Raw genomic sequence first — 14,064 nt, forward strand, 5'->3', positions numbered from 1 at the left:
GAGATGTGAAACGCAGACCCCATCCCTCCGTCCGCACAGGAGCTATTTGGAAAAGGCCCAAGCACCTCCCCGCAGAGCAGCACAACAGGACCCAAGTGGTGCTGTGGACAGCAGCACCCTCCTTCCAGACCTGGATCTCAGCTCCCACTCTCCTGAAGGCTTTGGCATTGCCACGCTCTGCTCCTTTGGCAGCAAAGCCCAGGGAAAGCACAAGTGATGCCTTGGGGCTCTGCACCCACCCTGTGCCCTCTGCATGATCCCCTTCCCATGGGGAAATGAACCCAGCATTGACCCCAACATTAAAATTCAAGACTCTTCCATCTCACTCAGACTTATTTTCAAGGTCTTGCTATGTGGTTGCTTAGAGATTTCTGTTTATCTGCTTGTTTTTCCTTTAAACAGCTGAAGTTAGCATTTCATTTAGCATTAGAGAGCGAGGCCAAAAGTATTGACTCCTGGACAAAACTTCCCAAGCTCGCAGCAGTTTCAATCTTTTGCTAAGGCCAGGTCCTGCTGGCCGTGGCGTGGCGCACCCACCAGCGCAGGCAGGGCAGCAGCAGAACTGAGCGCCTTGCAGCGTGGGGATGCTCGCTGGGCCTGCAGCTTGCTTCTCTGCCAATTTCCCCGCTGTCACCTCCGATCAGGCTCCCTGCCTTGGCAAATCGGTAGTGACACGCTCGCCAGTGCTGCTCCAAAAGATTATTCTCCATCTGCGTGCCACCATAATTTTAAACACAGGGTGTGAACAGGGCTGGATTCAATGCTCCTCGCCCCCGGGGCTGTGGGACAGGCGGTGCCTGGGATCAGCAGCATGGCTCAGGAACCAGGTGCTGTGCTGCCCGCTACTCACCGGCGCTGAGTGCAAGGGCGGCAGGGAAGGGAAGACAAATTGCTCTGGGGGAAATCCAATGACCTCCCCAGCAGTGTCAGGGAACATTTGTCAAGTGGCAGAAGCCATTAGCTGTGTCACTGCTCACCTACGGGGAACGGCGCGTCTCTGGTGCCTGGCTAATGCAGACCTGGATGGAGCGGTCCCAGCGATGCCACCCGTGCCAGGAGGAGCTTCTGGCACCCCTTCTGAAGGAACCAGGCAGGCAGGTCATAAACCAGGTGGGATTTACAGGTCAAAATATCCCCTCATCCCTGTGGGCAGCCAATACAACATGGGGAGTGCATGGGACGAGTGTGTCTGTGTCTGGAGGCCTGGCTCATTAGCAGGTCACTAGTAACGAGCCTGGCACTCATTTCCCAGCACTGCCAGGAGATGGGTGGCTGGGGGGTGTTCCAAAAAGAGCCGGAGAAATGCAGCAGCCTAAATAATAGCAGTGGTAACGTGGCCGCTCTGTTGGGATGCTGTTACGATGGATGAGCTTTCAGGGAGGGCTGAAAAAACGCTGGTTAATATAGGGGAGCCCGAGGTTTGCAGAAGGTGGGACGAGCCGCACTTCCCATTTGTCACTGCCAAAGGACTTCACCATAGAAAGGAAGCGATGATTCCCCATCCGTAAAACACGTGGGGCAGAGACAGATTGCAAAAGGTCACAGCAGGACACGGCAGCCCAGAGTGCAGCAATGCCTCCAGAACTGGCACAGAGTGGGGAGCGAGTGGGAGGCAGAAGTTCCCTGCTCACACCCCAATGGGGAGACATTCCTCACTGCCCAGCGGCTCCAGGGGATGGGGCAAGGGAGACAAAACTTGCAAAAGCCCCGGGAGATTTCTGCAATGAAAACAAGCTTCTCCTTCTTGCAGATTTGTACCCAACAACCAGACAAATTCTCAGTTTTAAAAACTAAAATCCATATCATTCTCACCATGCCTGCCTGTGGCTACACAGAACGCAAGGAAAATGAATGGTCACGGAGCTTGAATATTTGCCATTTCTCCCGACTCTCCATGCTCTTGCCAGCAGTGGCTGTGTGCTCGCAGGTCCCTGAACAGCGGGACACGTCCCTTGGCAACTGTTTCCCCAAGAGAAGACCCAGTGAGCATTAGGGACCAGAGGATGTCCCACATGTGCACATCAGCCCGTGAGGGTGCTCCCACTGTGGTCTCCACCACCCATGCCAGCTGCCTGTACCCTGAAGCCAGAGGTATCCCTGGGGAGGCCTGCAGCCAAAAAAAAAGCCTTTAACTTGCTGGGCACCTAATTCTGCACTGTTTGGGATAGGATTTGCATCACTGAATGCTCTAGGAGGATTTACATGACCTCATCTTAACTCTCAGTGTATTTCCCTGCAGAAAGTATGATTACTGCTTGTGGGAACACAGGCGGTGTTCCCAGGTCACAGCTGCAAAGCTGAGCACAGAAACCCGGCGCCCTCCCCTCGCCTTCACCCTGCAGATCCACCACCTCTTCTTTCTGCTTGTCCTCGTAGGAAAACCATCGTCACTCGTAAATCTGTGTTCAAGTACTTTCTCCCCGCACTGTTTAGCGCTCTGTCACGTTTCCTAATCCTGTTTTGCACAGTCCCAAGCAGCTCTCCACCTTCCCCTGGCTCCCAGGGCTGGTGAGCAGGTTGCTTTTGAAGCTCTTCCAGGTTACTGAACTGCGATGGTAATGCAGCTTGTTTCCCATCAGCTGAGGGCAGCGTGCCGGGGACTTCATTTATTTTCCATGTTTATTTATGTCAGGAGAGTCCTTAAAGGATTTGTTTGCAGCTGCTCCAGTGGCTGCTCATCCCGAGGTCAGCTCCTGCGCCTGCCAGCCTGGCCCGGGGAGAGCGCAGTGCTGGCTCTGCTTCGTCCTTCGGCTGGGTGGATGCCGTGGAAACAACTCAGTCCTTTGTGATCCTTAATGAAGAGCAGGAACTCCCTTTTTCTATCTAATAGGCCCTTATGGCCCTTGAAGATAAGGAAGCCTGGGCGCACAGCCTCTGCTGCGTTTGTACCCCAGCACCCACAGATGATGCCGAGACCCTGCGCCCTTCCCAGGTGGTCCAGGAGGGCACTTCGCCTTCCCCAGTGGCTGACCAACACCTCCCAGCTCCTTGGAGCACCCCAGGGTGATGTGCTGGGAGCTGGCTGCCAGTTCATTTTCTCTCTAGGGTTCAAGGCTACCCTGGAGAAGGAGATCGTGCCATATTGATCGCCTCCATTGTCCTCGCAACCATCCGGGCAAAGAAACATTTGTTATTTTGTGACAGTTCCCTGCAGAGGCTGCTTAGGCATCCTGTCTGCTCGCATGGTGGAGCTGGCAGTCTTGCCAGAAACTCTGCTTTAAAGGGTTTTGCAGCATTAATTAAATTTCTACAGTTGCATCTATTGGCTCTGAATATGATCCGGGCTCTGTGAGCACGTGAAGATAGGCTCAGCTCCTTGCCCCCATTCAGACCTGGCTCTGCACAAGCCTGGCTCCCAGCACTGAATTCCTTGTACTCAACATTGGGAATACAGCTGAAGGGAAATGCACTCAGGACCATCAGGGTTCAGACACCATGTGGGTCTTGATAACGTAGAGGCTGAGAAATGATCCCAGAGCCACAAGAAAGCAGATGTCCTTGCCCTGAGAAACAATTCCTCTAAGCAGACAAGCAAAAACGATTATCTGTGATTGCACAGACAGGCATGATGTGGCAGGGACAGCAAGCGAGTCACCCCAAGGACTCCAGATGAATTTGACACAAAGCTGCCACAACTCAGGCTCCCTTTCCACTCCTACAATGCACGGCCCCCACCTTGGGCTGGCACTGATGACCTCCACCAGTATCACCGAAATTTACAGATGCTTCCTTCCAGGAAACCACAGATGGAAGAGAATGGAGCTGCCAAGTGCCCAGGAGATGCAGGAGACAGGTTGCCTTTAACAGCTGAAGGCGTCTGCTAAGGGGCAGAGAGGAAACTGCAGACTTAGAGCATGATGGTGCATAAAGCAGTTTGCACACTTTTCCTACTTAAAGCACGGCTGCTGTCACTGTACAGCGATTTAGTGACCAAAAGCCTGCACCAAGGGGCAGGCACCTGTTTGTGTCCCACGGACTGGTTCCCAATGCCTGCACCCAGCGCAGCACACACGTATTTTCTCGGATATTTTCCCAGTTTCCACAAGAGGGCACCGGCACGACACCGCCGGGGACACAGCGGTGTCCCCAGGCAGCACCTGCCAAGCCCTGCCGTAGAAAGCTTCCAGAAAGCCCCTAGGTGCAGGAGGGTACTCTGCTGGTGCTGAAGGTCTCCAGAGAGGGGCCTGGGATAGGAAGAGTGACCCATCACCATCAGCACCATCACCGCCACCACCACTTATCTCTGCTGACCCCCTCCATCCCACAGGCACGCAGCGCCAGGCCGCAAAGCTCCCGGCTTTACTTGAGGCAGGGTCTGCAGGGAGCAGAAGAGCTGCTCCTCAGGCAAACGGCTGTGTCTGCAGGGTGCCAGTGTGTCCCAGGCAGACCATGATGCGGGAACAGACCCATCTGGAAAGAGAGGGACTGAGGAAAGCAAACCCCCTGGTGACAAAACGCTGCCTGAGAAGGGCCAGGCCCGGCTCAGCTCATGGACTTTGCAGAGCAGACCCAAAGCGACTCACCTACCCCGACCCAGGTGTCAGCCAGCTCATCTCCCAGTGTCCAGGAGGCAGAAGCCACTTCAGGGCATTACCTGGGAGAGCTGCAAGCCAGGATTTAGACTGTTTTACCTCCGACACCAGCAAATGTATAGCACTCACTCAGACGAAAGATAAAAGGGAGCGGTGCCCGCCAGCGCCCACACCAAGTGACACAGTGCCAGGCCTCCTGTGAAACCAGTGAGGAAATGAGGAGGTGCAACGGGTGATTAGATGCAGCATCGTTACAAATTTACTCATCCCCTTGTTTAGCGCCCAGGTTTCATAAAAACACGTGAGAGGGGCTCTTGGGCTGCTCAGTGCTTGGAGCCCAGGTTGCCTTTCGTAGAGCCACACAGTTTGGTCAATGACCACACGTCTAGTCTCTCAGGTACCTGGTGCTTATGGTTCTGAGCACAGAAAAATTAATATAAGATCTTGGGGGAGTTTTTGAATCCAGGTGAGCTTGCAGAAGACTACTCAAATCTCCCCGATCACTGCCTGTCGGGGCCCTGGAGCACAGCAGCTGATTTCCTCTAGATTATCTTGATCTTACTGGACACTGAGTGAGTACATACCAAAGCATGAGGTGTATTAGAAACGCCAAAACAGCAGCAGATTGTCTGACGGGGCTGTCATTCTGTCATGAAATATGACATGCATCCAGCCCGGGAGGAAGAACGGGATTGCTGTACACTTTAGTGCTGGCTGAGGCCAAGCAAGATTATTCCTCGTTTCAGAGTCTCATTGATCAGGCCTGGAGGATACATTTCTTCAGCATAAACAAAATGTGGTGAAAGTCCCAAAACACCCAGCTCTCCTCAGCTGTGCTTTCCTACCAAACACATTGCCATTTCACAAGTGTGTCTGTGAGGGGGCTCCCTTTCCCATTCCCTTTTACTTTTGCACTGAAAAGCATCTCTGAAATGAAGGGTGCAAAAGTAGAAACAGCAAAATACATGGGTTTGGTATAGAGCGACAGGGAATTTGCCAAGGGACAACAAAACGGAGAACAAACATGACAAACAAAAGCCAATTTAATGCAGAGAAGACTTCAAAGAAGCAAAGGCGCTTCTCAAGCAGCATCGCTGGCCACCCTTCTGGTAGCAGACATGCCAGAGGGACAGTGACAATTAACCAAACACAGGGAATGAGGTGGAACAGGACCAGAGACCTCACCACAGTCCCCACCACGCACCAAGCCTGGGCAAGGCTCCAGCTGGGATACAAGGACTGCTGGCTGGCTGTAATGCCTCTGGAGAAGATCCCTCATGGTGGGCTCAAGAAAACCAGGAGAGACTGCTTTATTTCTCTCTCACTCAGCAAGATGTGAAAAGCAAGAAGCAGCCTTCTGAGGTGCAATTCAGTTGGGACACCAGCCCTAGTACTTGTGTGTGTGACATCCTGCTGATAAACACAAGTTGTTATGAAGGGCTGAGCAATACACCGACCATCCAAGTCTGAGAACAAGCAGTACTGCCGAGAGTTGTGGTGGTTTGGACAGCCTGTAGCTGCCAGCCACGTGAACCCTCCTTCAAATGAGTGTGTCCAGCTTGCCGCTTGGAAAGGATCCCGTGTGACTGCCTTCCTTGCACACTTGTCTCTCCCATTTTTTATCCCATTCAGGCCCCTCCAAAGTCACTTGGTCCCAACCGCGCTCCCAGATCTGCTCCCTGAACCTCAAAAAATCCTCAGATGGTGAGGTCCCCAAATGCTGACAACCCAAGAAGCTTCCTTTTGCTCTGTTAAAAATCTGCCATCTCCAGCAAGGGTCACTTGGTGAGAAGAAAGGTGGAAAAAGTCCAGAGCTGGATGGTTTGGGATGGGGGCCCTTGGCAAACTGTACAAGGGTTAGGTGCCTCCACTGCAGTGCAGGACAGGCAACCTACACAACCCAGGACAGCGGCTGCAAAGGGTATTTCAGATCTCTGTTGAAACAGTCGAGACATCTTATCTCCTTCTTGTATTTTGGATGATGAAAGATTTTGTGTGACGCCTGAAAGAAGGATGTGCATAGGGAGGTTTCAAAAGATGAACTTGAACTGCAGAGTAAACTGAGGATGTAACAGCAGAGACTGGCTGTCTTCAGCAGCTGGGAGCTGAGCCGCAGGGGATGCCATTCGGGGTTTGTTAAATAACAAGACAATATAATCCAAACATGTCCATCACCTTCCAGCAAGGACCCTGTGACACAGGTAAAATTGCTTTTTTCACCCAAAAGATCAATATTGTCAGGATGAAATAATATGTCAGATGATGTGAACAACTCCGCCTGACCACTGACAGTCAACAGGCATAAAATCCCTCTGGAAAAAATAGAAAGAAAAAAAAAAGAAACCCCACACCCACAAATATTCTGCCACTTTTCAAATTGGGATTGTTCTTGCTGGGCACTGTGGATCATCTCCAGATTTCTTGGAAGAATGATTTGCTGTGCCCATGGTGTGCTCTGATGCAGGAAATTCCTCAGATTTAATCAGGTTCTCTTCTATTAAGTCGCCATGGCTAATCAAACCGTCAGTGTCATCTGAAGACCACACTCCTTGGTGAACTCTGGTATTTACTCCATGTCAGTCACTGCAGGACTTCTCTCAGAAGAAACCTGTTATCAGAAGCAGTTTCTCACGACGCTCATCTAAAACTCTCCAGTTCTGCTCGACTTCAGCAGCTTCTTCCCTCGCCCCCGCATGCCTGCTTTGTTTTTTGCACTGGATTTAACTTCGCGTATGTGGTTTGGTGTGGTTTTTTAATGTAACATCAAATCTCTTAATTCTCTGACCCAGAAATCAGAGACAATCCTCATAAAAATCTGGGACAAAGAAGACACATGCAGATGCACGCGCGCATTGGGAAGAGCTTCTGAAACTCCCAAATCTACCCATTTAAAGTGATTTTGATTAAAGAAAGCATTTTGAGAACTATTGCTGTCAGATCTCAGGTTATTTTGAAAGCAAATCCTTGCCTTTCGAGTGCAACTCTTCCCTAACCAAGAGGTTCTCGGGAGTGACAAGGAGGTGGCCCAGGCTTCCCACGTGCTGTTGGGCTGCACAGGATGTGCTGCATTTAGGAGCAGGGCTCTTCCCTCCCACGTTGTCCCCCCCATGAGGCCAGATGAGCCCCGAGGTCCCGGCTGGGCATGTGCCCTCTCTCTCAGCACTCCAGAAATAAAGGTTTCTTCTGTTGCAGTGTGACCTTTCCGAGCCGCACAGTCCATTCCTGCAGCGGTTTTGCCAATGAGTAAATAATGAGAAATTAGCACGCGGCCCAGCGATGACTCACTGCGAGCTGCTAGCGCTAATGAACTCGCGGGGACAAAGCAGGGTGTCGGGGACATCCGAGAGCTTGCTTTCGTGACAGCGTCACCCATGTCACACCCATGTCTGTGGCGGGCAGCTCCTGGAGCTCACTGCCAGCCGCAGGCACCGGGCTGGGAGAGCCCCAGCCGGACACAGCAGGGATGGGAACGTGCCGCGCTTTGCATCACCTCTTTGCAAGTTAATTTAATGAGGGAGTATAATAAAATCCTGCAGGAGCGATGTGGCTGAGTCAGGTGCAGACAGACCTCCACTGCATGAACACCACGATGATTTTAGGGGAAATAGAATGGCAAAGGGGCACAGCTCCTTCCCACCCTCCACCAAGCTGGGTCACGGCTCAGGGAGGGGAGTTTTGGTCCCAGGACGCTCGGATACATCCTGGCCCACCCCGAGGACACCAGGCACAGTTTGGACAGCAGCACCCAGCCAGGCGAGGGCTTGCCTGCTTCATCGCCAGCACTGCTCCCCCAGGCATGGGAAAGCCCCCAGTGACATTAAAGCGGGTAATTTAGCTTAACTACCCCGGGTAATTCACACGGCTGGGCCCACAATAGCAGCCAAGCATGGGACAAAATTGCATTACTGTATCTCAAGGTCTGGGGAACTCATATCTGAAAAGGAAATAGCAGTTCAAACCAGCCAGGGCTTTAATACCAGATTAAATGCTTTCACAGGAGCCTGTCTATTTGGAAGCTTCCAGCCAGCCTTTTGTCAAGCCAATTTAGTTTGCATTGTACTTTGGCTTCAAGAGGTACCTTAAAATGTAACCAGCAGCATTTTTTTTTTTCCATGGTAGCTTAAGCTTTCTTGGAGGGAATTCATGAACCTGGGATGGGCACAGCTCTGTGCTGGAAGGGAAGGCAGTGCTTGTATGGCAGAAGGGCCAAGCAAAGCTCCTCACCCCTATGCAGTTGGCCTGAATGCATTGTTGTTTAGGGAACCTACTATTTTGTCCTGCAACACTTGCCATTTCAGAAGGCTGAAGGAAGCTCCAACTGGGATTATCAATTTTTAATTTCCCCATTAGCAGAAACAGAACACTGCCCGTCTGGTAGTTTCTCACTGTAGAAGGAACAGCTTAACTCCACGCTAGGGTTTTGCTGCAAAGGGCTAATTGTCCCAAACCCTGAGCCAGACCACCCGCTGTGCCTCGGTGGGGCTGTGCCCTGCCCCGGATGCTGCCATTGGGCAATTCGGGAAAGCTCCCAGCTGAGTGGGATCAGGAATGGGGTAAATGGATGCTCCGGTTCCTCAGCTGCTCCAGAGCCAGAGCAAGCACCACTGAAACACCAAACCAGGGCCCATCTCCCCAGCAGGGATAGGATTTGCTTTGAAATCCAGCACCTGGGAGGTGCAGGGCACAGGCTGCTCTGTAGCCCTCTCTCTCGTGCCCCGCTCCCCGACGTGGGGACAGAGGAACCTCTGTGTGTCCCCAGCCCACCAGGGGGGCTCAGCGCCTCCCCGCTCTCCCCCAGCACATCCTTGTCATTCAAATAAGAAGCGGCCACAAAGGCGAGGGCCTTGCCCCGAACAAAGAGCTGCTTGGGACTGCAGGGGGACGTGGTCCGGGGCCTCCACCGATGAATGCAAATGCCTCCATCCCCTGGGAGCAACTCCTCCAGTAACAACACAGACCAGCATTGTGAGCGGGAGGCATTGCTCATACGCAAGCCCCCAGGAATGCCCAGTGAGCCCCAGCTGGGGAAACGCCTGGGGAGCATGGGCAAACCTTCCCTGTCACCCTCAACTACGCAGTCAAGAAGAAGAGGCTCACACTCAGCTTCCTTGCACCCAGCTCTCCTACCCAAACTAAATCTTCCCTGGTACTTCCACGCCCCTTGTCACCCGCAGAGCCCGCATCCATGCAGGCTGATCTCATGATGCCACCACCACTACCACGGCCCCAGCACCAGGGCGAAGCCTCTCCCTCGGGACAAAGCTTGCTCAGCTTCGATCCACACCCCATTCCCCACCAGGACCCGCAGCAGGGGTAAGGCAGCCCAGCCACAGGAGGTTCAACATTAGGCTCGTTTTCAAGCCGGCATGTCTCCGGGTCAACACAGATCGCACTGCACCGGCTCTTACAAAAACTGAAAGCTGAAGGCAGCCCTCCCTCCAGACCTGGTTCAAAGCCCAGCGGAGGCAGAGCTCTCATTACTCGCTTACTGCTAACGTGTGTGAAGTTCTTGCTGCCCGGGCCTCTGAGACTCTTGAGTCAAACAGCCATAAAAAGACGCAATTTGGGACGGCTGCGGGTACCCCTGGTTTTCAGTGTGCCAGTGAGGGGGGTGTGAGGGGTTCATCGTAGGAAAGGCAGCAGTGCAAATAGTAAAGTAGTAAATCTCAGACCCAATCTGCTAAAATTCAAGGAAAAGACTCAAGTCAAGCTTCATTCCACCTGCTATTTTATGCTCTCTTTGTTAGAGCAGCTAAGGGGGAATAATCAAAATATTAATAATCAAGCCAGATTTATAAACTGGGCAGGATATTCAACTGGTAATGAAATCTGTAGAATCAGTCAGGATTATATTGCTTTGGGCAGCACTCTAACAGGAGCTGCCATTGAATTATAGCCCTCGTTCCTTTTGCTGAACTTTAATTTGGCCCAGCATCGCTGTTTCATCCAACCCAAAGCCATGCAGGACTGGAGCAGGGCACGCAGCTCGGAGGCACAGCCCTGCGCGATGCAGAAAGTGTTGCAGCTGCTGGGGGGGTATTTTGAAGGCAGGAGCTCTGTTGACATTGTGCTCTATTTGCTGCAGAGAACCACTGGATATGATTTTCAAAGGTTAGCGGAGCTTTCGATTGCCATGGTTTCATGCTTCCTAGTTTTCAAATATTTGGATGAAATGCATCACAGATCTTTAATTTCTTAGTTGCTTCATAAGGTGGATGTCAAATAATTACTCTGAAAGTGCTCACTTCCCCCACATTGGTATTTTCCTGACAAACACCTCCGAAAACACCTGGCATTTTCTGCTCCCTGCTGCTCACGAGCACAGTCCTGTTTTACAGTCAGTCCAGTCCTACTCCCACCCATGCCGCCACAAGCCAAAGAGATGGATTTGCCCCAGCAAGCACACCCATGGGAGGGGAGAAATCACCGAGACACGCATCGAGCATCATCCAGTCCCTACTGCCCAGCCAAAACAGGGCTGGGTCTCGCAGCGCTCAGTACCTCCCTTCACCCACATTCACCTCTGCACAGCTCTCACCGTCCCTGGCACCCTTCCTCCCTGAGACATCCCCAGCTCTGCCCAGTTCTCCGGCACAGGTTTGAACTGCTCAGATTCGGCCCAGGACAAAAAGTACCTTGATGCCCGAGGGTTGTCAGCAGTAACTAATAAGTCCCCTCGAGTGTTAACACTTAACCTGTTAAAGCTGCGTGCAGCACAGAAGGTAGCAAGGGTAAAAGCAGGTCAAAGATGAAGTTTGAGTCAAATTGATTGGGGCAGAATACACCAATTTATGTGCTGTTTGCATTAAATATTAATCCCAGCTTTAACATTTGGTTACAGAGGGAAGCAAATGCACCGTAATAATGCAGGTGTGCCTCATTTTCCCCACATTTCCTATTCCGCCAGGAACTGAGGGGGAAGGACATCCTTTGTCCTCCCCAGAGCCCAGGCAGGGGCTGGGGAAGCAGCCTGGGAGTGGGAGCAACGCTTGGCGGTGGCAGCGTCCTGGCGCACTGCTCTGTGCGAGCCTCCCTCATTAGGTAACCCTGCCATGCCGCAAAAGCCTCCCTCCCTCCTTCACAGCGGCACGCAGGCAGATGTTTGAAATTTGCTGAGTTTCAGGGAATTTCTCCAAAGTGGCGGGTCCAGCCCCAGAACTGCTTGCCCATGCCCAGCGGCAGCCGCCTTCCCGACAGCTGGGTGTGCTGGGGTCATGGGGCTTCTCCTCCCTGCGCCGAGGTCTCCTCTCGCTGTGGCTGGCTTCAGCTGCAAGAAACTTTTCCTCCTCCAAGAGAAAAGCCTCAGGCTCTCCCCATGAAGCCACACGGACCTGCTGGCACCGTGATGAGCGAGGGACACGAGCTGAAACTTGCTGCCTGCTAGAAACCTGCCCTCTCCCTGCAAACGGAGTAGGCACCTGCGTGCAGAGAAAGGGGACCACGAGCACGCCCAGCTGGGTGAAGCACCACATCCCTCTGCCCCCCGCCCGCACAGAGCATCCCCTACCTCAGCCCTGAGCCGGACCCTGGCCCAGGGCTGGCATTGCCTCCAAACGTGCCACTTCACCTCGCCTGCTGCCAATCCCTGTGCCACCACCGCGGGCAGAGAGTCTTTGGGAGGGGGCAGCCCTTTGCTAGTGCCAGAAAAATTGCCATCGGGGTGGAAGCGCCGCTGGGGCCATTGCCCTGTGGGCACAGGGCTGGGGGAAACTTGGGGCGCGGGGGGTTATGGCTGCAAGGGGATGCACAGGGCACAAGGGGGGGGGCACGACACAGCGGGCACAAGGCGGGGGGACACCGGATTCCGTGGGTGCCTGGGGGACCAACCTCTGGGGGGTGCTGGCCGGAGGGGGACACCGGGTGCTACGGGAGGAGGCGTGCGGGGGGAGCCGGGGGGTGCCAGCGGGAGGGCACCGGAGCATCTCCAGCCGCCGGAGCCGGTCGGGGAAGAGGAGAGGGGAAAGAGAGGGGGGGCGAGAGGTGGGAGGGGGCGAGAGGAGCGGGGGGCCGCGGTACTCACAACTCCCCGGCTGATGTCGTCCGCCGCGGGGGTGGGCGCCGCGGGCGCCTCCTGCCACGCCAGCCAGAGGGCGACGACGAGGAGCATCCCCCGGCGGGGGGCGCGGGGCCGGCCGGCGGGGCTCAGCATCCCCCCGCGCCCCGCACCTCCCGCCGCCGCCGCCGCCCCCCCGGGCAGGGCCCGGCCCCGGCCCCGGCCCCGGCCCCGCGCTGGGCTCCGCCGGGCCGCGGGGCTCCGCGCAACATCCGCGCTGCGGCCGCCGCCGGGCGCGGGGGGCTCCGCTCCGCTCCCAGCCGGGGGCGCGGCTCCGGGGGCGCGCTCACATCGCCCCCCCCGCCCGGCGCGCGAGTTGCGAGGGGAGCGGAGCGGAGCGCGGCTGGGCTGCTGCTGCCATGCACCCCTCTGCGCCCGGCCGCCGGCAGGAGGAGGAGGAGGAGGAGGAGGAGGAGGAGGAGGAGGAGGAGGAGGAGGAGGAAGGATGCTAATGAGGGAGGCGGTGCCGCGCTCGGGCGGGGAGGGGGCTGTGCGGAGCGCTGGCAGGGGGGTGCTGTGCAGCGCCGAGCACCGCGCAGCCTGAGCGCGGCGCGCTGCGGCTCGGTTCAGCCCTGCTTGGTTGCTCGCAGGAAGGCTCTCGGCCCCTAAGGGCACCTTGCGCCACCTCTCCGCTTTCAAACAGCACCGGTTCTGCTCGGTGCCGGCCGGTTCCCAGTGCGGGTGTGCCGCGGGGGGCTGTGCAGCCCCGGACGTCCCCGCCTAGGGGGGCACCCAGACACCCCCAGCGTCCCCAGGCTGAGGGTGAAAAACGTGCTTCAGGAGCAGGGTCCGCACTCCCCACGTCCTATTAGCACATTTATTTACTCAACAGCTTTGGAAAGTACCTCTGAAGTTGTTTTAAAAAAGAGACTGCAAATGTAAGGGAAAAGGGGAAAAAAGGTGGAAAAGGGGAAGGGAAGGGAATGGAAGGGAAAAAGAAAAAATGTAGAGATGAAAAAGGGCTTCTTCTAGATGCTGCTGGGGCAGAATTGTAACGGACATTGATATGACACCTTCTGCACAAATAGATTAATTCAGCACTGACGTATACCTGCTTCTGGAGATATTTAATATCAGGCAGGACTAGAGCAAAGAGGGGATTTTTGTCCGAAGGAAATTGGTTAACAAGAACTGAGAGGAAGGCCACAATCCCCAGTGCCACTATGAGCTGGGCTGAAATTACGGCTCCAGTGCCAGAAGATCTGGGGGTGGGAACAGGATTACAGGGCTTGGAGCCTCACTGACTACAGCTACCAAGGTAGCTCGAGAGCTGTTACCTCGAGAGCTTCACTGAAGCTCGCTGAAGCAAAGTTTAACTTCACCAGCACGGCAAGCCCTAGCGCTGGGCTCTGTAGGTTTCCAAAGCGCCCGGGGATGGGCTGGCAGCCCCTGCTCCCCACTTCCTTTCACTTCCCAAAGGCACCCAGGGCTGCCCCGTTGCAGAAGCCCCATCCCTGGGGGTGATTTCTCCTCCCCCCC

General features: G+C 54.7%; 1 protein-coding gene across 1 annotated transcript in view; it reads right to left on the minus strand.

The window, feature by feature from the left end:
- MMP17 (matrix metallopeptidase 17) overlaps window positions 1–12,976 on the minus strand; it is a 52,045-nt gene extending 39,069 nt beyond the window's left edge. Inside the window, exon 1 of the mRNA XM_068654405.1 lies at window positions 12,553–12,976. Coding sequence (XP_068510506.1) covers window positions 12,553–12,681 — 129 coding nt within the window. The 5' untranslated portion in view covers window positions 12,682–12,976. The remainder of the gene's footprint in view (window positions 1–12,552) is intronic.
- Window positions 12,977–14,064: the final 1,088 nt, after the last annotated feature.

Source organism: Anas acuta, chromosome 17, assembly GCF_963932015.1.
Source record: "Anas acuta chromosome 17, bAnaAcu1.1, whole genome shotgun sequence".
NCBI lineage: Eukaryota > Metazoa > Chordata > Aves > Anseriformes > Anatidae > Anas > Anas acuta.